A 26,824-nucleotide genomic window follows, 5' to 3' on the forward strand; every position below is an offset into this window, starting at 1 on the left:
GCATTAAGCCAATAAATTACCTTTTTTTTATATTCATCTTAGTTTACTAAGGTATTTGCTATCAAATTTTTATAGCATTGAACCAAATCAGGCTTCTTGCCAGAGGTGCTTGATCATCTTCTAAGCCTCCCCGAATATTAAGTTAGCAGGGGCAACTGAACACTATGCACAATTTTGGTCTCTATGTTACAAAAATAATATAAAGGCACTGGAAGAGGTGCAACAATATTTACAGGAGTCTAGGATTAGGGGACATGGTCTAAAAATTAGACCAGGCTGTTAGGGAGTGTAATTAAGAAATACACACAATGGGTGGCAGAAGTTTGTCATTTAATTTGGAAAACAGTAATTGATGCTAGGTCAGTTCTTAATTTTAAATCCGATATCGATAGACTTTTGTTACCCAATGACATTAAGGGACATCAGGCAAATGAGGCTATATGGGCCGGAATTCCAGTAGCATAGTGGGGCAGGAGATATCAGCAAGGGGCCTCAAGCAGGACTTGCAACCAGGCTCTTTTTTCCTGCATAATCAGGCCCGTGCTGGAAATTGGTGCAGGGCTGAGTAGCATATTGAAATTATAATTTCAGTGTAATTAGCAAGCCCGGGATGGTATTCTCCGGGCCCACTCGTGGCTCCCTCCCCCACCAGCTGGGATTACAACTGATCCCCTTCAATGGGAAACAAGTGCATTCACCCCACTGCTGTCAACAGAGGCCATTGAGGACCCCTAAGAGATTGGAGGCAATGGGGTGTCATTTAGGCAAAGCCAGCCTGGCAATGCCCCTGCCCACCAGGTACAGGCAGTGCCAAAAGTGATGGGGTCCACTGGGGAGGGCGATCAGTGGTAATTGGAGTTGGGGTGGGGCGGGTGGTTGCGTGGGTGGAATCCTGCTGCCACTCTGTAATGGAATGGGTGGGGGAACGAGTGAGGGGGGAGATTGGGACTGGCCATCTGGTAGTTCAGTGATTTGGAGGGGGGGGGATAGGCCCAAAAAGTGAGCAGGAAAATCTCCTGTTTTCCCGCCCGTTGGGTGCTTAGTTTTTTTGGGGGGAAGCTCAGCCACGGAGTTAGGTCAGAGAACAGCCATGACAGCTTTGAATGGTAGAATAGACTTGAGGACTAATTTGCTTACCCATGCTCCTACGATACCAGAACTGAGGGGTTGTAACCATTAGGAAAGATTGAACAGGTTGGCTACTTTTTCTATTAAAGGAGAAGGCTCTGGGGCAACTGAATAGAAATGGTTAAAATTGCAAAAGCATTTTGATAAGGTTAACATGGAGAAGATGCTTCTCTTTGTGGGGAAATGAAGAGTGATAAATACAAGATAATCACTAATAAAGATAATAAAGAAATCCAAAAAAAATTTTACCCAATGAGTTTTAGAATGTGGAACTTGCTACCACATGAACTGAACAACATTGGTAGAATGGGAGGAGGCTTGTGTGGAACATGATCACAACAGATTGTGGAATTATCTCTGCTGTAAATTCTAGGTGATTCTATGCAAGACAAACCAGAGATCACTGTGGAGCTTTGCAAAATAGAGCAGAAGAGGGGGTAGAAATTTGATAGTGCAGAAAGCTCATAATATCCAGAAAGTTCATAACATCCTTATAGAAAACGAGCCAATGGAAAATGACAACATATGTAATCTTTGACATACAATGCATAGTCATATTACAATATAAGGAAATCTCTGGAATCTTTCCAAATAAAGCCACATGATGCTTTCATCATAATATTAAATTCAACTTTTTGTATAGACAAAATGTTCAAATCTAATGTGCTACCACTGGGGCACATTTTCCAGGTCACTTTGATCCTCTCCAAGAAAATCAACAATGCTTTGTTACCACCAGCCCTTGTTACCACAAATTCAGATGCACCCTGTTTTTTTAGCAAGACGTATTTGAATATCTCTATCAAAACTCCTCCTGGAAAAAGAGCAGTGGTGGGAGTGCAGCAGAAATAAAAATGTTACAAGCAGTTTGTCAAACAGTTTTAATGGTTAAAACATGTTTTCATTCTCCAAGCCATCAGCAGAAAAACACCAACTAGTACTCTTCCCTCCCATTGACATGGTACACCAAGGCCAAGTTCTATACAAATGCCCCAGTGGATATCTATTAAATCATACATCAGGAGTTGTTGAAACCTTCCTGAGCTGTTTGACTAAGTATACTAGCTGGGATATTCATACAATGATTCTCACTCAGCATAAGGTTGTCCTTAGATTTGCTCATTAACACTTTGAAGCTATAGGACATTCAGAAAGGTAATGTAATCCACAGCCTTACATCACCTGTGGTGTGACTGACCCAAACACATTCACGTTACTGATAATTCTTTCATGACAGCTACTTTGTACGTTATCCTCAATTGGCCTTTTCTTTCAGCAAAAGGACATGAAGTTTAATTGCCCAACAAAGAACTGGTGATCCCAAAAACATGGTTGCGGTCGACATTTATTAAAAGCACCTTTGCAATAAAGACTGATAGCATGAGACATTTTTTCATTATTCTTTCTTGAGGTGTTGGCATCAATGGCAAGGAAAGCATTTGTTACCCATTCCTAATTTCCCTTCAACTGAGTGGCTTGCTTGGCCATTGCAGGGGAGAGTTAAGAGTCAACCACATTGCTGTGTGGCTGGAGTCACATGTAGGCCAAGCTGAGTAAGGATGGCAGATTTCCTTCCCTAAAGGATATTAATGATCCAGTTGGGATTTTGCAACAATTGATGACACTTTGCAGAATCACCAGTACTCAGACTAATTTTGTATTCCATATTTATTAATTGAGTTTAAATTCCACTAGCTGCCATGGACTCAAGAGAGGTGCTGTATCAATTTTTTTTAATATCACTTTTGGGAATTTAGGGTGGCGGCAAAGAAGACAGAAAATCTTAGGAACTTTCAGGGGTATGGTGAGTTTTAAGATTATTTATTAGTGTCACAAGTAGGCTTACATTAACACTGCAACTGAGATATTGTGAAAACCCCCATACTCCAGTGGCTGTTCAGGTACACAGAGGGAGAATTTAGCCTGGCCGATGCACTTAACCAGCATGTCTTTTGGACCGTGGGAGGAAAATGGAGCACCCAGAGGAAATCCACGCAGACACGGAAAGTGCAAACTCCACACAGACAGTGACCCAAGACAGGGGATTGAGCCTGGGTCCCTGGCACTGAGGCAGCAATGCTAACCACTGTGCCACCATGCCACCACAATTCCTTTGCTGCTTCAAGATTTGACTATTCCAATACATTCCAGGCTATGCCAGGTGATTGCTCGGAGTTTCACATTTGTCAAGTTACTAACATCTGAGGACACTTGATTAAAGTATTCTTGACACATCATTAGCTTCCTAAGCCAGATTTTACGTCACTTCCCAACTGTTTGGGGTCAGTTCAGACCTTCACTCACCCAATGGGCTTGGATTCCATTGAAATCTCACAGCAACCAAGTCATCCTGAACTGATTGGCTGAAGCAGAAGTTTTGAGGTCTATCAATTGCATGTTCCCCTTTCAGATTCCTGATGGATGAACAATCTGGAGGAAACGTAACAATATTTAACTGTTAGTTCCTCAAAAATGCTTCAATTATTTCTGTGATGGTTTGTCAAAGATCCAAAAATCACAGCTCTAATTAAACTCAGCATTACCATAAAAGTGTGCCCAAAGCAAGAAACAAAATGAAAATAGAACACCATTTTAAAAACACAAAAATATCAAATTATGAAGGATGCAATATTTTTCGGCACTGATAATTCAATCAATAATGGCTAAGGTCTTGAATAACTTTTTTGTTTCTGTCTTCACGGAGGAGGACGTGAATAATTTGCCGGGTGTTAGCGATGGAAAGGTGGTAGGACTGGAGGGTCTTAATGACATTACTGTTACTAGAGAGGTGGTGCGCGACAGACTGGAGGGGCTGATTGTGGACAAGTCCCCAGGACCGGATGGAATGCATCCGAGGGTTCTGAAAGAAATGGCGGAGGTGATAGTGGATGCCTTGGTGGTTATTTTCCAGACGTCGCTGGATTCCGGGGAAGTGCCGGAGGATTGGAAAACGGCTAATGTTACGCCGTTGTTTAAGAAGGGTGCCAGGCAAAAGGCGGGGAATTACAGGCCGGTTAGTTTAACGTCTGTGGTAGGTAAAATGTTAGAATCCGTCATTAAGGAGGAAATTGCGAGGCATCTTGAAGGGAATTGCTTGATAGGGCAGACGCAACACGGTTTCATTAAAGGGAAGTCGTGTCTGACAAATTTACTGGAGTTCTATGAGGATGTGTCTAGGGCGGTGGATAGAGGAGAGCCGGTGGATGTGGTCTTTCTGGATTTTCAGAAGGCGTTTGATAAGGTACCTCACAAGAGGTTACTGCAGAAGGTCAGAGGACATGGAGTTGGGGGTAGGGTGTTAGCGTGGATAGAGGATTGGTTGTCAAATAGGAGGCAGAGAGTGGGAGTCAATGGGTGCTATTCGGATTGGCGGTTGGTGACTAGTGGGGTGCCCCAGGGGTCGGTGCTGGGGCCTCAGCTATTTACCATTTATATAGATGATCTGGAGGAGGGAACCGAGTGTAGGGTGTCGAAATTTGCTGATGACACCAAGATTGGGGGAAAGGCAAATTGTGCGGAGGGTGTGGAGAGTCTGCAGAAGGATCTAGATAGGCTGGGCGAATGGGCCAGGAAATGGCAAATGGAATTTAATGTTGGCAAGTGTGAGGTGGTCCACTTTGGTAGGAAGAATGGTAGGAAGGACTATTACTTACGGGGCGAAAAACTGCAGCAGGCGACGGTGCAGAGGGACCTCGGGGTCCTTGTGCATGAGTCGCAAAAACCCAGCTTGCAGGTGCAGCAGGTGGTCAGGAAGGCGAATGGGATGCTGGCCTTCATAGCGAGGGGGATTGAATATAAAAGTAGGGAGGTCTTGCTGCAGCTGTATAGGGCATTGGTGAGGCCGCAGCTGGAGTACTGTGTGCAGTTTTGGGCGCCGCACCTGCGCAAGGATATTTTGGCCTTGGAGGGAGTGCAGAGGAGGTTTACTAGGCTGATACCGGAGTTGAGGGGGTTGAGCTATGAGGAGAGGCTGAATAAACTAGGCTTGTACTCGTTAGAGTTTAGAAGAATGAGGGGAGATCTCATTGAGACGTATAAGATGATGAATGGGATGGATAGGATAGAGGTGGAAAGACTCTTCCCGCTCAAAAAAGACAGTAGGACTAGGGGGCACAGCCTCAAGATAAAGGGGGGGCGGTTCAGAACGGAGTTGAGGAGGAACTTCTTCACTCAAAGGGTGGTGAATCTCTGGAATTCTCTGCCCGTTGAAGTGGTGGAGGCTGCCTCGCTAAATATTTTTAAGAAGCGGGTTGATGGGTTTTTGATAAGAGAGGGGATTAAGGGTTATGGGGAGAGGGCGGGAAAGTGGAGCTGAGCCACGACAGATCAGCCATGATCTTATTGAATGGCGGGGCAGGCTCGAAGGGCCAGATGGCCTACTCCTGCTCCTATTTCTTATGTTCTTATGTAATAACAAACACACTGCCAATTCACATGTTGTTTGTGATGATTCTTAGAGAATCATTACAACACACGAAGGCCATTCAGTCCATTGTGTCCATATGGCCAGTAGGGAGCCACCCAGCAAAATCCAACTTCATGGTTTTTGGTCTGTATCTTTCCAAGTACTTTTTAAATGTTATGAGAATTTCTGCCTCCACCTTGAGTGCACTGCCTGGAGTGTGGTGGAGGCAAGGTTCAATCAAAGCACCCAAGAGGGCATTAGATGATTACTTAAACAGGAAAAATATGCAGGAGTTACAGGGGAAAGGCAACAGAATGGCACCGAGTCATGATGCTCATTTGGAGAGCCAGTGCAGACATGATGGGCCGAATGGCTTTCGTCTGCACTGCAGCAATTCTGTGATCATCCTTTCAGGCAGTGAGTTGTAGATTTCACCCACCCTTTTTTCTTTAAATCTCTTCTAAACTTCTTGCTTCTCATTTATCCTGTCCCCCCTGCCCCTTTATCCCCAGATATGGATCCCTCAATCTATATAGTCTATCTAGATCCCTCAATTTTATGCACTTCAATTAGTATGCCCTTCAGCTTCTTCTGTTCCAAAGAAACGGCCCCAGCTTAATCCAATCTTTCCTCATTCTCTCCATAAAAATTCTTGAGGATGATTTCGGACATAAACATATTCAGTAACAAGCAGTTTACTTTTCCGTGTACAGAGAGAGGAGGGAGGATGGGAAGAAGAGAATTTGCGATGCTGCCAAATAACTCATCTGCTAACAACAATAGGCTCCCTTGTTACTTTTTAGTGTAAATTTAATATAATAAACTCTTACAGATGAGGAAATATTTTAGTAATTACGACAAGTTTTAATTAACACACTTTGCCACTGAAATGAAAGGAAATGTGGTTTAAATAAGACGACCCCTTTGCCTTAAGTAGATGTGAGCCAGCAGGTCAACTTGGAAACAGATGCCTTAACTCTAACTTAGATTGCTGAACACAACTCCTCTCAAACAGATGTAGATTAGTAGTCAGCATGAAGGAAACCATGGCTCTTTATTTTTATTTAGCACAGACTCAGTTCAGCTTTCCATTTAACTAAAAGTTAGAATGCTTTTGGGAATTTATTTACCTGATCTCAGCAACATTGCAAGGCTATAGGCACTACATTGTAAACGAATTTCAAAATTTGAAAAAAAATTTAAACCGGAGGGGGATTAGCTGATCCTCCACATGGTGTGGTTTTAGTTAAACCCAGTGTGAATATTCCTGCATCATGTAGAGCGTAATAGGAAACAGGACAGACCCTGTGGGCAAAGCCTGTCTGTACATCCTATGCTGGTTTAGTGGGAATTTATAGTGAGTTTTTATTTGCAATGAAGAGTGCTATAAACTGCACAGACTTTAAAACTGCAGTTCACCCACGTTTTTGTTCGATCCTAGTTAGGATTGAAGTTACGCCACATGTTGATCAACAGGACTTCGGTGTAGCAGTAGTCCCAACTGCACCTCATTCTCTGTTCATCAATACAGAATTTCCTGAGAACTTGCTCAATGAAGATGTCAAAGTTTGATTGCTGGTCAGCTTTAATCTCAGTTGATAACAATGAGATTTACTGTACGAACTACTTCAACGTCCAGTGCCTTCTTTCTCTTTTTTAAGAACGAATCCCTACAGTGCAGAAGGAAGCCATTCAGCCCATTGAGTCTGCACTGATTCTCTGAAAGAGCATCTTACCCAGGCTCTATCCCCATAACCCCAGTATTTACCCTGCTAATTCCCCAATCTACACATCTTGAGACACTAAGGGGCAATTTAGCATGGCCAATCCGCCTAAACTGCATTTCTTTAGAGTGTGAGAGGAAACTGGGGCACCCAGAGGAACGTGCAAACTCCACACAGTCATCCAAGACCCAAATTGAACCCGAGTCCCTGGCACTGAGAGGCAGCAGTGCTTACCACTGTGAATCTGCCGTTGTAGGTTATTGTCACAGTCAGCCCAATAATGAGATCCTCAATGTTGAGGGCTACTGGATGAAATTAAAGTAGGTTGAGGAGGAATTCGAGAAATAGCAGTACTCAAAATGGATAAGTCATTTGGTCTGGATGGAACACACCCTCGGCTGCCAAGAGAAGTAAGGGTACAAATTGAACAGGTGCTTGCTATAATGTTCCAAACTTTCCTAAATACAGAGTGGGGCCAGAGATTTGCAGCATTACATAAATTATGCCCATGTTCAAAACAAAGGGAGAACTTTTGAAAAATGAAGGTCCATCAATTTATCAAGGAGCAGAAAACTTTTAGCAACAATAATCCAGGTGAAAATTAGCTGCCACTTGGACAAGTGTAGAATGAATGACAACCAGTGTGGATTTTAATAAAGGCAAATTCTGTTTTGGCTGGCACAGGTGCGATGGGCTGAAGAGCCTTTTTCCATGACTATCTTGAATAAATTTTAATGAGGTAACAGAGAAGGTGAACGAAGAGAATGCATAAATGAATCAGTTAATACTGTGTATATCAGCCTTCAAAAAAAGGTATTTGATGGAGTATCACAAAATTAGCAAAACTGAGCCCATGGACAAAAGAGAGGTGTTCCTTCCTTTCTCTTTCAGCTTCTCGTGTTCCATTTTGATGGGCCGAAGGGCCTTTTCTGTACTGTATGACATGAAGAGTGGGGATAGGGCCATAATACTGGGTGATCACCTTTCATATCAACCATCGCTTGTTTTTAGATTTGGTGGGTAGTTTTGCAACCGGGTGCCCCTTCCTGCTGTGAACACTCCCCGTGCATCCAGGCTAAAGACCAGCACCAACATACACTGGCTTCCTTGCTCTAGTATCTGGGTTGTACAGTAGCAGCATGGGTACAAAATTGGCCAGAATGTAAAAGAGTTAAGACTTTTTGGGATTGCAATGGTGCATGTGTGTTCAATATAATGGCTGTACCTGAAAAATTCCGAAAGCGCATGCTACCAAATAAACCTGCTGGACTTTAACCTGGTGTTGTGAAACTACTTGCTGAAAAATTTGGTCAGAGCACAATTTCAAACTTGTAGATGACATGACTTACCAAAGTGCAACAGTAAAGAGGTAGTAATAGACTTCAAAACACATGGTGGTGAATTCAATGCAATACATTTTGGTATTAAAAATGAGAGGAGACAGTACATGCCAAATGGCACAATTTTTAAGGGGGTGCAAGGGGAGAAAAGCCTGTGGGTGCAGCTGTCCACAAATCTTTGATGGTGGCAGCACAGACTAATAAAGTATATGGGACCCTGTTTTCTTTAAAGACTTGGTCTTTTGGTTTTAGTGTACATAACTAGAAAATTATGTTAAACCTGCATAAAACGCTACAAAGAACAAAACAGCACGGGAAACAGGCCCTTCGGCCCAATGAGCCTGCGCCGCCATCTTAACAATGTGTTTTCCTCCTCCACCCTTGACCCAAGTCTATGCTTATGGTACCCCCATTGGAAACCAGATTAAGGGGAGAATAATTTAGGGACAATTTGTTACACCAATCAGCCTAAGAGCACATCTTTGGGGTGTGGGAGGAAACCGGAACACCTGGAGGAAACCCATGCAACCACAGGGAGAATGCGCAAACTCCCACAGACACTGGTCCAAATCCATGTATCTGCACAGCAAACAGCGATCGTCACTGAGCTGTTGTGGTGCCCATCTGCTGGTCCAGTTTTAAGCATACACAAATGACGCAAAGCACTAGGCTACTCTCAAAACATCCAAGAGCAGCCCACACAAGACCCACCGTGTGCATGCCCCTCATTAGACAACAAGGTGGGCCGACTAGTTCAGCCTAGGAGTATCGTGTCCTTTTCTGGAAGTATTGCAAGACTCTGCAGACGGCACAGAAGAGATTACTAGAATTTATTCACTGTTACTCAGTCACGGGATGAGAGTGTTTCTGGCTGGGTCTGCATTCATTGCCCATCCCTAACTGCCCTTAAACTGAATGGCTTGCTTGGCCATTCAGAGAGCAGTTAGGAGTCAACCATATTGTTGTGGATCTGGAGTCACATTTAGGCAACACCAAGTAAGGACAGCAGACCTTAGTAAACCAGATAAGATTTTATGACAATAGACAGTGGTTTCATGGTCACTGTTAAACATTTAAAATGAAGGCCAAAATAAGATTGGTAGAATTGTTTAAGATCATAAAAATTTTAGACAGCAAATAAGGAGAAAATGCAAATGCATGAGAATATCACTTGCAAGCTCCCCTTCAAGGCAAATGTCACCCTCATTTAAAACTATATCACCTTTCCTTTACTGCACTAAATCCTGGAACTGCGCAACAGCACTGTGGGTTTACATCAGTTGGACAACAGAAAGTAGTTCACCACCACTTTCTCAAGGTCAGCTAGAGATAATCAACACATGCTGATCTTGCAAGGGACACTCAAATTCCATGAAAGGATTTAATAAAACTCTAATTTCATATTTGCTGTATACAGCTATTAAAGGAGGTTATGGTGGGTGAACACTGCCTAGATAAAAAATAAGGTTTGCTAGAAAGCTAGCACCTTTCAATACATTTCAGAGATAGATAGTTTTTTCTGTCTTGAGGCAGAGAGTGGGGGTCAATGGGTGCTATTCGGATTGGCGGTTGGTGACTAATGGAGTGCCCCAGGGGTCGGTGCTGGGGCCTCAGCTATTTACCATTTATATAGATGATCTGGAGGAGGGAACCGAGTGTATGGTGTCGAAATTTGCTGATGACACCAAAATTGGTGGAACGGCAAATTGTGCGGAGGGTGTGGAGAGTCTGCAGAAGGATCTAGATAGGCTGGGCGAATGGGCCAGGAACTGGCAAATGGAATTTAATGTTGGCAAATGTGAGGTTGTCCACTTTGGTAGGAATGATGGTAGGAAGGACTATTACTTACGTGGCGAAAAACTGCAGCATGCGAAGGTGCAGAGGAACCTCGGGTCCTTGTGCATGAGTCGCAAAAACCCAGCCTGCAGGTGCAGCAGGTGGTCAGGAAGGCAAATGGGATGCTGGCCTTCATAGCGAGGGGGAATGAATATAAAAGTAGGGAGGTCTTGCTGCAGCTGTATAGGGCACTGGTGAGGCCGCAGCTGGAGTACTGTGTGCAGTTTTGGTCGCTGCACTTATGCAAGAATATTTTGGCCTTGGAGGGAGTGCAGAGGAGGTTTACTAGGCTGATTCCGGAGTTGAGGGGGTTGAGCTATGAGGAGAGGCTGAATAAACTAGGCTTGTACTTGTTAGAGTTTAGAAGAATGAGGGGAGATCTCATTGAGACGTATAAGATGTTGAATGGGATGGATAGGATAGAGGTGGAGAGGCTCTTCCCACTCAAAGGACAGTAGGACTAGAGGGCACAGCCTCAAGATAAAGGGGAGGCAGTTTAGAACGGAGTTGAGGAGGAACTTCTCCACTCAAAGGGTGGTGAATCTCTGGAATTCTCTGCACGTTGAAGTGGTGGAGGCTGCCTCGCTCAATATTTTTAAGACGCGGGTTGATAGGTTTTTGATAGGCAAGGGGATTAAGGGTTATGGGGAGAGGGCGGGAATGTGGAACTGAGCCACGCCAGATCAGCCATGATCTTATTGAATGGCGGGGCAGGCTCGAGGGGCTAGATGGCCTACTCCTGCTCCTATTTCTTACGTTCTCACATGTGAAGACATGCCATTTCCCCGAAGTTTTGACGAGCGAGCATATTCCTACCCTTAAATATTAGGCCATAAGTTCAATGGAATTAAGCAAATGTTAGGTGCAAGAAACAAAACACGCTAGTTTAGTTTTATGCCTCAGGCCATACTATATTAAGAATTACGCAGGTAAAAGCAAAACATGCTCAACACAAATTTTCAAGATAAATGCAGCAACTTCAGCACTGATCAGTGCGTTGCACAATAACATTACTTGAAAACATTGTACTGAACAAGAGTTTAAAACTACACTTCAGAAAATTGGAAAAATTGATGTTTTGTTTTCTCTTGTCATTATAATTCCAAAAATCAACATTTGGTTTAAAGCTTTAGAATTTCAACTATTTTTTCCTCAAAAAGGTAAAGGGCTGCAACGAGTTAGCCAATTTCAATTTGAAATGTGGTAAAGGTCTTACAATTGGGGGGATAGGGGGTGTGTGGTTTTGCAAACTCTGATCTTGATGCTCTGACCTCTGGTTGAACAACTTATGAATGGACATTGGCCAAAGACAGAATTGAGATTAATGAATACCATCAACTTTCACACGTGAACAGAGCTGCCCAATGTACATAGAACCATGGCCAAAAATGGATCAAATGGCAAGGAGAGGAATAGTGGGCACGAGAAAGGAGAAATTAAATAAAGACAGCACTTTTGAGAAAGGTTGCCTTTTAATAATCAAGCTTTAGCTACGAACAGCCTTACCTTCATATCGGAAGTCGGATAGTGTTCTACCATTATCCTGGAAGATAAAAAGAGACACTTTACTGTGAGGCCTACCAAAAACTTATTCAATACAAACAATTCAATGCTGCAATGTGAAATTTGCACCGTGTTCATCGGCTTGCCAGCAAATTAGGTTCAGTGCGTTGCAGGAATGACTCTCTCAATACTCCAGATCTTCATTATGCAGAAATGCTGGCATTGGACTGGGGCAAGCACAGTAAGAAGTTTCACAACACCATGTTAAAGTCCAATAGGTTTATTTGGTAGCATGAGCTTTTGAAGTGCTGCTCCTTCATCAGGTGAGCTTGATGAAGAAGCAGTGCTCCGAAAGCTCGTGTTACCAAATAAACCTGTTGGACTTTAACCTGGTGTTGTGAGACTTCTTACTGTGCTCAGATCTTCTTGATTACAATGTCCTTTGAGAAAAGTGAAATCGATGTTGTATTTACCCTACCAGAAAATTCTTAAGTTTCACTCTTCAAATCAGTGAAAAATAGGGTCCTATAGACTTCTTCATCTGGGTCCATATTAATTATGTTCTGCCATTCCACATACAGCCCAAAATATAACATAACACTGTTTTATCAGTTAAAGCAGCAGGAACGCAATCGTATCTGCAGTCTCAATTAGATCCTTGTCTAGTAGGTAAAACATAAAAAATGCAGTTCTGGTACACAGTACGGTTAAGTCCTTGTTTAATGCTGTTTCCCTTTAATGTCAGTAAGTTAATGGGCCTGTAAACTTGTTCAGCATTGCGAGATTCATTTCAATGCTGTTTCCTACGTGACCTGGTTGGCACCAGTTTGGAGCAGCCTCTCCTCCTCGACCGCCTTTCTTGGCCCAACCTCTAATGGATCTGTGTTCCCGCTGAACATCCAGATCCAATCCAAAGTTGGAAAACTCTGACATTGTGGAAATGTGGGCTCCAATGGTGCAGAAGTGCTGAGCAGAGCTGTTTTGTTTTTAAAATGTGCCCAAAAGACACGGATGTGTAGCAGCCCCAGTTTGGCACTTCCATGCCATTGTTTTTCCACGACATTGGAGTTCTGGCTGTGGGTTGTTCGGGGTCTTCAGCTGGAACACAAGTCCAGGAAAGGGAAGTGGCAAAAGGGCACATCAGGGAGTGGGAGGTTTGACAAGAGGTGGCTGTAACTCTGAGGTTGGGAAATGGGGAGAGGCCACACCTTAGAGGTTGAGGAGGGGAAGGATCTGCAGCAACAAGGAGTGGGAGGGAGCGGGAGATTCAAGTAGCAGGATCCACAGTGAGCAGGAGGTACCGTAAGTACAAAGTGACGTTTTTCCTTTGTATTTTTAAAAATATTGTAAAAGCCACTGCAATGACCAACATAGGAATTTAGCAGTGTAAAAGATTTCAACTTAGGAAAGTGTAATGTTTAAATATTTGTTGTTTTCTGATCAGTAAGGTCCAGTTATAACATTGATCCCTACGGGAACAAATGACTCACTTAAAGCAATTTCATTTAAAGTCGTGATTTTTCAGGAACACAACCACAGTGAGGACTTATTGTACAAATGAATTCACTCACCAGTTAACACACTGCTACTACAAGGAAATTACATTCATATAAATTCAGGAGAACTTTAAAATATGGGTGTCACTTGCACTGGATGAGATGAGAGAATCTGTGCCCGAAAACCTAAAGAAAAGCTGCGTTCATTCAAGAATTATCTCGAAAGATGCAACCTTTGCTCCAAATGAGTGCAATTACAGGCCTGCTTTTTTCTGTTCACTCAGATGCAAGTGGTGAGCATCAACAGAACTTTCTCATTTACTGTGTGCTTTCAATTAGAAGACATCTGTTCCCAATTAAGTTTTACACAAGTAACACTAAAAGTAAAAGCAAAATACTGCGGGTGACGGAAATCTGAAATAGAGAACAGAAAATGCTGGATAACGTCAGCAGGTCTGGCAGCATCTGGGGAGAGAGAAACAGAGATAAAGAGGGCGATCCTCCCAGCCCACTACACTGCTCGAGTAGTGCAGCAGGCAGGGAGATATCCGTGACACCCACTTTCTGGGGTTCACGCTGGTCATTGTGGCCTCCATGCGTCTCCCAGCCCAAGATTTTTGCTGCAATCAGCACTGTGCTGGAAATTGGCGTGGAGCCAATCGTCATATGGAAACGTCATGGAAATTGGCATTTCCACATGATTAGCGAGCCCAGGACTGTTTTATGTGGGCCCACAAGCATCTCCCCTCTCCCACCCCACCAGGAGTGGTTCCCTTCAGCAGGGCTTACTATGCTTCTCACTCATGGGAACAGGCAGTTTGACCCCACTGGAGGAAACAGAGCTCCCCCCGCCCCACCCCACCCCAGGAGGTCAGAGGTAAGATGGGGGGTGGGGGGGGGGGTGGAGTGGAGAGGAGAGGTGCCCTTTAGGCAGTACCAGCCTGGCAACCTGGTACTGCCCAAGAAAACCAGCAATGAGCACCTTGGCACTGCCCATTGCAGGTTGGGGTGATCGGGACTGGCTGGGGGTGGGGGACATGGGGGCTGGTCCCGGGAGCCAGCGATTAGTTGAGGTGTTGGAAGGCCAGCGGTGGGAGGTTGCAGAACTGGCCAGCGATCTCCACCAAGTATTGGAGATTCATTCTGGAAATCATGCTTAGAAAAAAGTTGGGATTTACTCCCATTTTCCCACACATTGGGAGCCTTGAATTTTTTTGGGAGAATCCAGTCCCGAGTTTCAAGTGGGTGTGACTGAAAATCATAGAATCCTTACAGTACAGAAGGAGGTCTATTCAGCCCATCAAGCCTGCACTGACAACAATCCCAGCCAGGCCCTATCCTCATAACTCCATGCATCCACCCTCCTAATTTCCCTGGCAAAAAGGTAATTTAGTATGGCCAGTCCAACCCATGCAGACTCAAAATGTTAACTCTGTCCCCCTCTCCACAGATGTTGCCAGTTCTGCTGAGTTTATCCAGCACTTTGTTTAATTTACACAAGTGATGATTTCTGCATTAATTTACACTTTTAGATGTTGGCAATTCAGTCCATTTCTTTTGACAACATTTTTATGAACCATTGACATTTCAAACTATCAGACCATATTTTTGACTGGTTTAATCTCAGACAGTTGCCAAAGAAAGAAATGGAGTCAGGGAAAGGAATTCAGCGCAGTGCCAGAAATCAATGTTCCAATCCTCCCAATGTTTAATCAGAAGAAGTTTCTGTTCATCCAATAGAACTTCCAAGAAGTTTGCACATTGCTAGTAATTCTAAAATAAGATACAAGTCAGAAAATAAAATGGGTTCTGCGTCCTTAGTTTCAGTACTGGCACATCACATCTTGAATGCTGATCTTTAATAGCAGACCTGCAAACATTCCCACCAAAAACAATGAGCCCTTTGCATTTTGACGCAGTGCAGTCACTAGTTAGCAACTGTAGACATGGAACAATTCCAGTATATTCTACAGTATTACTTCCATAAACTGAGTCATGTTTCAGGATCATCACAATAACTATTGTGTTGGATTCTTATGACAGATTTTCTCACACTGTTATATCACCTATAGACAATCAGGAAACAAAACCTTGCGTTCTTCCAATGGCTTCTTGAATAATCTCACTGACTGGTGAGCTCCAGGAAGATCTACAATGTCTTGAAGGACTCAGGCAATTTGTGGCACATAAATCATTAAAATATGGCACATGATTAATTCAAGAGCCATAAAACTACCAGATTCCAGTGAGAGAAGCCTGCCTTTCTCTCAGAAAACATACATTTTAAAGCTCATTTTAAAGCTAAAGCTTGGTGGAAAATCCTCAGGTGTCAAAATCCAGAGCTTAAATGTGTCTTGTGGTAGAAAGTCAGACATTGCAGTTGTTTCAGTTCTTTCATCAGCCACACTTCTTACAAATTGCACTTAACTTCTAGTGTTGCAAAAGGGACAAGATCCTTTCAGTCAGTGGCAGCTGAGTTACTGCTTAACTCAAGGCAGATTTCAAAGGACGTGTAGCCTTTCATTATTATCAGTCTAACTGCCTTACTTCCAGAAGCTTGGTTATATTTCAGAATCAACACAATAGCATCTTTCTTGCTATTGTGTCATGGTCCGATGCGCAATTTTTCTCACACTGCTATGACAGAAATTGTTGGCTTCCGTTCAGCGAGAATCCTTACCATTTGATGACACACTGAAACACATAACCCAAGAGGTTACAAGGGAAGGGAATGCTATAATAAATCTCAAATTATCGTTACTCAAAAACTATAGCTGAGCATGAGTGTCCAGCAGTTAAAGGCAGGGGTGGGTTCAGTTCTGATACACTTCAGTTCACTCCACTTCTGTGATCAGTCCCCATGTAGGCTCACACAAGAGTTAGCATTTACTAAGTGTCCCTGGGGCCATGGACCACATGCTCTTGTCCCCAGCAAAATCTTTACTACTCCAATTGCTCCCCCATTTTCAAACCATCAGCAAACTCAACAGCCTGTTCAATAGTTAGCTGAGATTTCACTCATATAAACCTCTCCATGGCGATGAATACCTACTCCCTCACCTGGTCAGGTGTCAGATCTCTCAGTGGAAGTGCATTTTGGAGATAGAATTACGATCACTATCTCCTTTACAATAGCATTGGAGAGAGATAGGATCAGACAAGTTAGGAAAGTGTTTAATTGGCAGGAAATTGGAGACTTAAATTGGAAAGAGGTTTTCTCAGGCAAATGTATGGAAGAAACGTGGCAAATTTTCAGGGAATATTTGTCTGGAGTTCTGCACAGCAACGTTCCAATGAGACAGGGAAGTTATGGTAGGTTACAGGAACCTTGGTGTGCAAAGGCTGTAATAAATCTAGTCAAGAAGAAAAAGAAAAGCTTACAAAAGGTTCAGAGAGCTAGGTAATGTTAAAGATCGAGAACAGTAAATGGCTAATAGGAAGGATCTTAAGAAGGAAATTAGGAGAGCAGAAGGGGTCATGAGAAGGCCTTGGCAGGCAGGATTAAGGAAAACCCCAAGGCATTCTACAAGTGTGTGAAGAGGAAGAGGAAGAGGAAGAGGACATGAAAGAATAGGACCTATCAAGTGTGATAGTGGGAAAGTTTGTATGGAAGCAGAAGAAATAGCAGAGGTACTTAATGAACACTTTACTTCAGTACTCATTATGGAAAAGGATCTTGGTGGTTCAAGTTAGATAAATCGCCAGGACCAGATGGGATGTACGCCAAGCTACTGTGGGAGGCGAGGGAGGAGATTGCTGAGCTTCTGGCGATGATCTTTGCGTCATCAATGGAGATGGGAGAGGTTCCGGAGGATTGGGGATGTTGTTCCTTTATTCAAGACGGGAGTAGAGATAGCCCTGGAAATTATAGACCAGTGAGTCTAACCTCAGTGGTTGGTAAGTTGATGGAGAAAATCCCAAGAGGCAGGATTCATGAACATTTGGACAGGTATAATATGATTAAGAATAGTCAGCATGGCTTTGTCAAAGGCAGATCATGCCTTACAAGCCTGATTAAATTTTTTGAAGATGTGACTAAACACACTGATGAAGGAAGAGCAGCAGATGTAGTATATATGGACTTCAGCAAGGCATTTGATAAGGTGCCACATGCAAGGCGGCATGAGATCCAAGGGAACATTGTTTTGTGGATCCAGAACTGGCTTGCCCACAGAAGGCAAAGAGTGGTTATAGATGGGTCATATTCTGCATGGAGGTTGGTCACCATTGGGGTGCCCCAGGGATCTGTTCTGGGACCCTTACTCTTTGTGATTTTTATCAGTGACCTGGATGAGGAAGTGGAGGGATGGGTTGGTGAGTTTGCTGATGACACAAAGGTTGGAGGTGTTGTGGATAGTGTGGAGGGATGTCAGAAGTTGCAGCGAGACATTGATAGGATGCAAGATTGGGTGGAGAAGTGGCAGATGGAGCTCAATCCAGATAAGTGTGAAGTGGTTCATTTTGGCAGGTCAAATAGGATGGCAGAATATTAATGGTAGGACTCTTGGCAGTATGGAAGATCAGAAGGACCTTGTGGTCCGAGTTCATAGGACGCTCAAAGCAGCTGCGCAGGTTGAAGCTGTGGTTAAGAAGGCGTATGGTGTGTTGGCCTTCATCAATCAAGGAATTGAGTTTAGGAGTCGAGAGATAATGTTGCAGTTATATAGGACCCTGGTCAGACCCTACTTGGAGTACTGTGCTTAGTTCTGGTCGCCTCATTACAGGAAGGATGTGAAAAGGACGCAGAGGAGATTTACAAGGATGTTGCCTGGATTGGGGAGCATGCCTTATGAGGATAGTTTGAGGGAGCTCGGCCTTTTCTCCTTGGAGAGACGAAAGACGAGATGGACTTGATAGAGGTGTATAAGATGTTGAGAGGTATTGATCGGGTGGATAGTCAGAGGCTTTTTCCCAGGGCTGAAATGGTTGCCACAAGAGGACACAGGTTTAAGGTGCTGGGGAGTTGGTACAGAGGAGATGTCGGGGAAAGTTTTTCACTCAGTGTGGTGGGTGCATGGAATGGGCTGCTGGCAATGATGGTGGAGGCAGATTCGATAGGGTCTATTAAAAGACTTTTAGATAAGTATACGGAACTTAGTAAGATAGAGGGTTATAGGAAAGCCTAGCAATCTCTAAGGTAGGGACATGTTCGGCACAACATTGTGGGCCAAAGGGCCTGTATCGTGCTGTACTTTTTCTCGTTTCTATTAGTTGAGTGACGATTCAGTTTTTAATCAGTTTTTCCCTCCTCCTTCCCAATCCAGGGTGACTGATGGCAATTGAGATGACCCTCCTTTGTCCCCAGTTAAATCTGCTTTTTAAGTAGAAACATGGGATTGACCTCAGTTACTTACTGAGTCGAAGGGAGCTGGAACTAACTTCCAAATAAAGTATTGAAAAACATTCTAGAAATCATACTTCAACTTGCAGATTTCCCAACTAACAATTGTCCTTCTAGATCAAACCTTTTTCTATGCTGAGAGGATTAACCTGTACAATAAAAGGAACCACAATATTTTTTAAATTACATATTTCACCAGTTCAGTTAGATTTAAAATATGGCCTTGCTCTATGGAGAATCGAATTGATCGCTGAATATTTTCATGATATTATGTTGACAATTTGCTTTCTGACTTTCACGAAAGCAGCTCCAAAAGGGATACATTATTTGGAGCATGCAATTTCAATAAGAGTTTCCAGCCAGCACAGTAGATAATGTATCCCACCTGGGGCTGGGAATACTACTATCTACAACAAAGGCAGCAGGGAATCAAAAACCCACTGGCAAAAGCAGTGTTACAAGCTGGATTGCGCTCTGCACTGCTGCACCCTGGGAAGAGGATCTGGTTTAAGAGTATTTTAAAAACACAGCCAGACCTTTAAATAGGTTAATACGTTGATATGTTGAGGACAGCTTTGAAATCTGACATTTTCTTTCATACAACACCTGCATCAAATTTTCTGCAGGAAATAAAATTGGAGGAATTTGCAAAAAATCAAAAGAACATCTTTTCCTAGATTTCCTTAGCCTCCCCTAAAGATGTGAGCCTTTATAGGCATGATGATCTTTGAGCGAGAAGCAGCAACAGTGAGGAAAATTTGCAATTATTTTAAAGTGTTAAAATCGTTTGTAACTGTTTTTAATGCTCAGCACATCAACTGGAAGGGAGCTGATTATTAATATTAGGTACCAAGGAATATTGATCTATATGACTTGAAACCCTTGACCTGGAAGCAATATCAAATGGAAGGAACTTAATTTTGTTGACACAAATGGAGCTGAAAACAAAGAGTAAGTTAGTTTATTTATTAGTAACAACTAAGGCTTACATTAACACAGCAATAAAGTCACTGTGAAAGTCCCCTAGAATTCCCTTAGATAAGGAGGAATGTGGAGCCTGACTAGTGACCAAAACTCCCCAGTTTGGGCCAGGCATCACCTCATTGGTGCCTCATCAAAAGCAGCGCTAAACTTACCAATAATTCTAATTAGCATTTTTTGTGGTTGCAAGTGAGGTAGGACAGGAGGTGGTCACCTAGGTCTAAGTGGACATCAAGTAAAAGGTTGAGAATCGTCAGTTTAAAGCTGTACAGCTGTTTTGTTGCTCTCCAGAGCTGTCCGGAGAGTTTCCTTCAATTGTAAGGCCAAATATTGAGTATTAAATGGGCTGACTGATATGGGCATCATGGCTGAATGAATCCAAACCTATTTTCAGCAAGCACACACTTTCATATGTAGTTAAAGGGATAGAATTCTGGCCAACTTTTCTCCTCCTTAATCAAGGTATTGAGGCCTTTTACAGAACCTATTGCTGTTCGGCAAGCATGAGTAAGAATATGATTTTTGTGAATTGCTGTAAAAAGACACATCATTGAAGCTTTTAATTTGGCATTCATCAGGACAATTCGCAAGATTACAAAACATAACTGGAACAACAATTTCATAAGGTGAGAGTGCTGATTTGATGGTAAGCTGACTCTGATTGGTAGAGGTGTTGCCCACGGACAACGCACCAAATAACTGCCAAGCTTTGTTTAAATTCAAATCTGGCAGGTTGACTCCAGTCATGGCATTGTCCTGGTGAATGAACCAGATGCAATGTGTGTATATGTTCTTCCTGTCCACAAAGAACAGGGCTCTGTGTATGAATAAACACAGATGCTAGGTGTGCAGACTGTAGTCCCAAAGACTGGAAGATCATATCAAACAGCACGCCCCTTCACCTGCTCGCAACAGGCAAGATATCAACTGTACTCAACCAGCCCATGCTTGCAAAACTCCAAACACAGTGTCCTATATTAGATTCTACGATTACACGACACTATCTAAACAATCTTGTGTGCTCAACTAATAACCAATTTATGATTAGCAGTCAGGCTCACACATCCCTGAAGCTGCACATAATAGTTAACAACAATTAAATTATAATTCAATGCGGTGGATTGAAAAGTCAGTTTTTCAGAATTATCAGCTGCTAACTGAATACATTTTTAAACTGAGCCATCAAGGGACATATTAGACTGAATTCAAAGATAAAAATGAGTGATGGAGCTATTCTCCTTGAATCAGTTCAAGGCTAGAATGGAGAATACAAAACTAAAATTCTTAATTGGCTTAAGTTCCATCAAATCTCAAAGATTTACTACCTTATAAAAGTGAGATTATTGAAAATTCCGCTGCGCATTTCCCAACTCCTCCCAAATCCCATTCACTCATCAACCCCTTTGCTGGCTGACAAAGATACCCAGTTAAGCAATTCCTCAATCTAAAAATTATTTTCTTTATTTGTGACCCTCTCCATAGCCTCTCCTCTCTCTCTCTATAATCTCCTCCAACCCTACAACCATTGTATCTCCCATTTTAATTGCTCCACCATTAGTAGCCGTACCTTTAGCTACTAGAGGCCTAAGCTACAGAATACTCTCCCCAAATCTCTTAGCCTCCCCACATTACATTCTTCCTAAAGACACTCCTTTGAATTAGTGCTTTCATCAGGCTTTTGCTCATTTTAGGGGAGGTGATAGCCCAGTGGTATTATCACCAGACTATATAATCCAGGTACTCAGCTAATATTCTGAGGATCCGGGTTTGTATCCCACCAAGGCACATGGTGAAATTTGATTTTTTTTATTATCTGGAATTAAGAGTCAACTGATGACCATGAAACCATTGTCGAGTATCGGAATAACCCACCTGGTTTACTAATTGCCTTTAGGGAAGGAAATCTGCCATCCTTATCTGGTCTGGCCTAAATGTGACTGCAGAGCCACAGCAACGAGGTCGACTCTGAACTGCCCTGCAAGGACAGCCAGGGATGGGCAATAAATGCCAGCCAGTGACACCTATGTCCCTCAAATGAATAAAAACATCTGCCCTAATCTCCCCAAAAATGGCTCAATGCCATATTTTGTTTTATAATGCTCCAGTGAAGAACTTCCGAATATTTCATCTTAGTTACTATATAAATGCAAGTTTTTGTGACACTCCTTTGCATTCCATGAAATTTTAAAAAAAATCATATTAAAAAGGAAATCACAGCAATATCAGACAGCCTCAATGTGTATTAAGTCTTTATTCCGCAAAATGTTCTCATTGATTGCTGCATGTAAGTTGATGTTTGAGGCCTCCAAAAAAGTCCTTCCAAAAACAGAAACCACTTCCACACCGCGTATAAAAAGTGAACTGCTGGTTTGGGTAATCACTACTTGGAAAGGTAAGAAAAACACAACATTGGTGATTCATACTAAATTAATCAGGCATGTTTACTGATCGAATTAATTCCACCAAGACACCTTTTACCACAATCAAAACGTACTCTGAATCATTTTGATGATGGCATCATCACAAGGTTCCCACACTGGATCAGATATGATGACTTCAGTTTCATAATCATCTCTCCATAACAAATCATCTTCCTCAGACCCACTGAATTGGATATTCTGCATTTTTTGAATAATCTGATGACTCTCTATGGACAAATAACATTCCACGATTTGATGACAAAACCACAGAAAACATCAAGCAGGGTAGCATGCACATTTCCACTCTTTGTCAAGGCTTTTTCTCTGTTAACCTTAACCCTACTTCTCGCAGAGGGTGGTGAATTCATGGAACTCAATGTCCCATTGCGCAATGGAATCTGCATTGTTGAATGGTTTCAAGGAGATAGACATATTTCTAACAAAAAAAAGAAAGAGGGATATGGGGAACAAGTGGGGAGGTAGATTTGAGACCAGGGAGAGATCAGCCATGATCTGATTGAAGGGTAGGAGAAACTATGAAGCTGGGCTAGTGCTTAATATAAAAAAGGATAGCAAGAGTTTTTATAAATATATAAAAAGGAAGAGGCTGGGTAGGGTGAACGTTGGACCCTTAGAGGATGAGGGGGGGACTTAGTGGTAGGGGATGGGGAAATGGCTGAGGTCTTGAATAACTTTTTCGTTTCGGTCTTCACGGAGGAGGACGTGAATAATTTGCCGGGTGTTAGCGATGGAAAGGTGGTAGGACTGGAGGGTCTCAATGACATTATTGTTACTAGAGAGGCGGTGCTCGACAGACTGGAGGGGCTGATTGTGGACAAGTCCCCAGGACCGGATGGAATGCATCCGAAGGTTCTGAAAGAAATGGCAGAGGTGATAGTGGATGCCTTGGTGGTTATTTTCCAAACGTCGCTGGATTCCAGGGAAGTGCCGGAAGATTGGAAAACGGCTAATGTTACGCCGTTGTTTAAGAAGGGTGGCAGGCAAAAGGCAGGGAATTATAGGCTGGTTAGTTTAACGTCTGTTGTAGGTAAAATGTTAGAATCCGTCATCAAGGAGGAAATAGCGAGGCATCTTGCGGGGAATTGCTTGATAAAGCAGACGCAGCACAGTTTCGTTAAGGGGAAGTCATGTCTGACAAATTTATTGGAGTTCTATGAGGATGTGTCTAGGGCGGTGGATAGAGGAGAGCCGGTGGATGTGGTCTTTCTTGATGTTCAGAAGGCGTTTGACAAGGCACCTCACAAGAGGTTATTGCAGAAGGTAAGGGGGCATGGAGTTGGGGGTAGGGTGTTAGCATGGATAGAGGATTGGTTGTCAAATAGGAGGCAGAGAGTGGGGGTTAATGGGTGCTATTCAGATTGGCGGTTGGTGACTAGTGGAGTGCCCCAGGGGTCGGTGCTGGGGCCTCAGCTATTTTCCATTTATATAGATGATCTGGAGGAGGGAACCAAGTGTAGGGTGTCGAAATTTGCTGATGACACCAAGATTGGTGGAACGGCAAATTGCGCGCATGGTGTGGAGAGTCTGCAGAAGGATCTAGATAGGCTGGGCGAATGGAATTTAATGTTGGCAAGTGCGAGGTGGTCCACCTTGGTAGGAATAATGGTAGGAAGGACTATTACTTACGTGGCAAAAAACTGCAGCAGGCGACGGTGCAGAGGGACCTCGGGGTCCTTGTGCATGAGTCGCAAAAACCCAGCCTGCAGGTGCAGCAGGTGGTCAGGAAGGTGAATGGGATGCTGGCCTTCATAGCGAGGGGGATTGAATATAAAAGTAGGGAGGTCTTGCTGCAGCTGTATAGGGCACTGGTGAGGCTGCAGCTGGAGTACTGTGTGCAGTTTTGGTTGCCACACTTACGCAAGGATATTTTGGCCTTGGAGGAATTGCAGAGGAGGTTTACTAGGCTGATACCGGAGTTTAGGGGGTTGAGCTATGAGGAGAGGCTGAATAAACTAGGCTTGTACTCGTTAGAGTTTAGAAGAATGAGGGGAAATCTCATTGAGACGTATGATGAATGGGATGGATAGGATAGAGGTGGAGAGACTCTTCCCGCTCAGAAAGGACAGTAGGACTAGGGGGCACAGCCTCAAGATAAAGGGGGGGGGCGGTTTAGAACGGAGTTGAGGAGGAACTTCTTCACTCAAAGGGTGGTGAATCTCTGGAATTCGCTGCCCGTTGAAGTGGTGGAGGCTACCTCGCTAAATATTTTTAAGACGCGGGTTGATGGGTTTTTGATAAGCGAGGGGATTAAGGGTTATGGGGAGAGGGCGGGAATGCGGAACTGAGCCATGACAGATCAGCCATGATCTTATTGAATGGCGGGGCAGGCTCGAAGGGCTAGATGGCCTACTCCTGCTCCTATTTCTTATGTTCTTATGACAGAGCAGGCTCAAAAGGTTGAATTTGCCTACTTCTGCTCCTAATTTCTATGTTCCTAACCTTTCCCATTCAGCTTGAACATGATCCTTGAAGGCTTGTTGAGACATATATACAAAGATTGAACTGCAATTTGGGAGTTATTTGTTGACAGGTGTCTCTTGCTCTCGTTGCTTTTATGGGATCTGAACATGTCCCACGCCAATTGGCAGCATTTTGTGTAGTCCACTGAGATGCCCATTCCACACACTATTAATCCACAAGTTCACTTCATCTTCATCCATCCAATTACCACCATGGACATGTATCAAAACCCCTCCAGGGAACTTGATTTTCAATAGGGTTTTACATTTGAAAATTACCACAGGCTTTAATTGCGCTCCATTGGCTGTGCAGGCTCTTACCATTGTGAATGTCATCTCAAGCCCTGTGGTTTTCACCGAGACTATTTTTGAACCTTTCCACTCTACAGTTTACTTGCTGGACATATTGAAATTTAATGGGTGTTTCATGCATGTTGTATAATGGGTCCTTGTGTTTTTGCCACAATCTGATAATGAATCACTAGAAACTGATCATTTTGACACAGGTCTTTTGGTAGTCTCTGAGCAATCTTGGTCTTCTGTTTCAACACAAGACATTTTTGCTCTGTAAAGTGGCTGCACCAGCTAGCAGCTATTCGGCAATCTTTGCTGGACTCATGGTTCGATTTGTCTCACTGAAGTGCCTAAATACTCATGTCTAGTGACGATGTAATCATTTCAAGAACCTGTTCCGATATATATTTCTCAAGATCAGGCCAATGGCTGTCCTTATTCTCATGGCCCATGTGGTCTTGGGCACGTTCTTCAGGGTGAATTCCTTCTTCTATTCTCATACCTGTTTTTCATTAAGACCAAATGCCCTCACTGCAGCAGTTATTTGACAATTTAGCAAATGTTCCTACTTTTAGCTTGAAACCAGCTTCATATTTTGTTCATTTTGTTGCAAGACAATGTTCACTGGAATTCTACTGCCCTGTTTGCCATGGGAATCAGAATGGGCAAGGGGAAGGTCTGTTGGCCTTGGACGGGATTTTCCAGTCTCGGATCAAGCAAGGCTGTAAAATCCCGCCCATTGTCCTTCACTGTTGACCATTGTGTTCTACTCTACATGCAAGTATCTTAAAATTTCCACACAACTTTGAAACAAAGCCCATATTACCTACTTGTGCACTTCATGCGCCTAATTATAAAGTACCAGCAAATAAAACATGCATTTGTAGAGTGAAAAATTCAACCTGACGATCATGGCAGTTAAGGGAGGACTGACTTATACATACATTACATAGGAATAAGGAGACGTGGACTATTGCCCCTTGAACCTGCTCCACCATTTAATAAGACCCTGGTTGATCTGATAGTAACCTCAAAACTACATCCTGCCTACCCCCAGTAACCTGTTATCCCCTTGCTTACTAAGAATCTATCTACTTAGATAGCCTTAAAAGCATTCAAAGCCTCAGCTTCCACCATCTTTTCAGGAAGAGAGTTCTAAAGGCTCACAACCCTCAAAGAAACACCTGATCTTTGCTTTAAAAGCAAGGAGCCACCATTTAAAACTGTGACCCCCTAGTTCAAGATTGTCCCACAACAGGAAACATCCTCTCCACATCTAGCCTGTCAAGATCCCTCAGGATCTTATTTATTTCAATCGAGTTGCCTCTTACTCTTCTAAGTTCCAGCAAATACAAACTAGTCTGTCCACCCTTTCCTTGCAAGGCAACCCGCCCATTCCATGCCTTAATCTGGTAAACCTTCTCTGAACAAAAAAAACATGGCTTTTGGGCTGAAAAATAAAGGGACCACCTTACGGTGCCAATGGTAAGTCACTGAAATTGCTAACCACAAAAAGAGATTAACTTTAAAATGTTGAAAACTACAAAAAGGTCTGATAGCATGATTGCATCAGAGAGACTCTGAAGTTTTAACTTTAAGTGAAATATGTTTGTTTAACAGCACGAGTTCTTGTTCCATCTAGTACCATAACACTTCTTCAATGAACCACAAGTGATCCAGGTGAACAGCACTTGGACATTTTTCTTTTCATCTTCAAGGGATACAGATCAGGAGTAAACCTTTGAAATTTGATAATTCTGTTCCAACAGGCATTCCATTTAGTTTCAGATTTCTTCCACAATTATCTTTTAGATCTTTTGCAACAGCTGAAGATGTTCACAATTGAGGATAGGTAACAGCAGTAGACAAGGGAAGT

General features: G+C 43.0%; 1 protein-coding gene across 2 annotated transcripts in view; it reads right to left on the reverse strand.

Moving 5' to 3' along the window:
- il17rd (interleukin 17 receptor D) overlaps nt 1-26,824 on the reverse strand; it is an 86,023-nt gene that overhangs the window by 48,952 nt on the left and 10,247 nt on the right. The window contains exons 2-3 of one of the 2 annotated variants that reach the window (XM_080186298.1): nt 11,940-11,976; nt 3,433-3,558 (exon numbers count right to left, since the gene is read on the reverse strand). In XM_080186298.1, coding sequence (XP_080042424.1) covers nt 3,433-3,558; nt 11,940-11,976 — 163 coding nt within the window. The remainder of the gene's footprint in view (nt 1-3,432; nt 3,559-11,939; nt 11,977-26,824) is intronic. The other variant, XM_080186299.1, reaches the window with a different exon arrangement.

This window comes from Carcharhinus amblyrhynchos, chromosome 3 (assembly GCF_965287045.1).
Source record: "Carcharhinus amblyrhynchos chromosome 3, sCarAmb.v2.hapA, whole genome shotgun sequence".
Classification (NCBI taxonomy): Eukaryota; Metazoa; Chordata; class Chondrichthyes; order Carcharhiniformes; family Carcharhinidae; genus Carcharhinus; species Carcharhinus amblyrhynchos.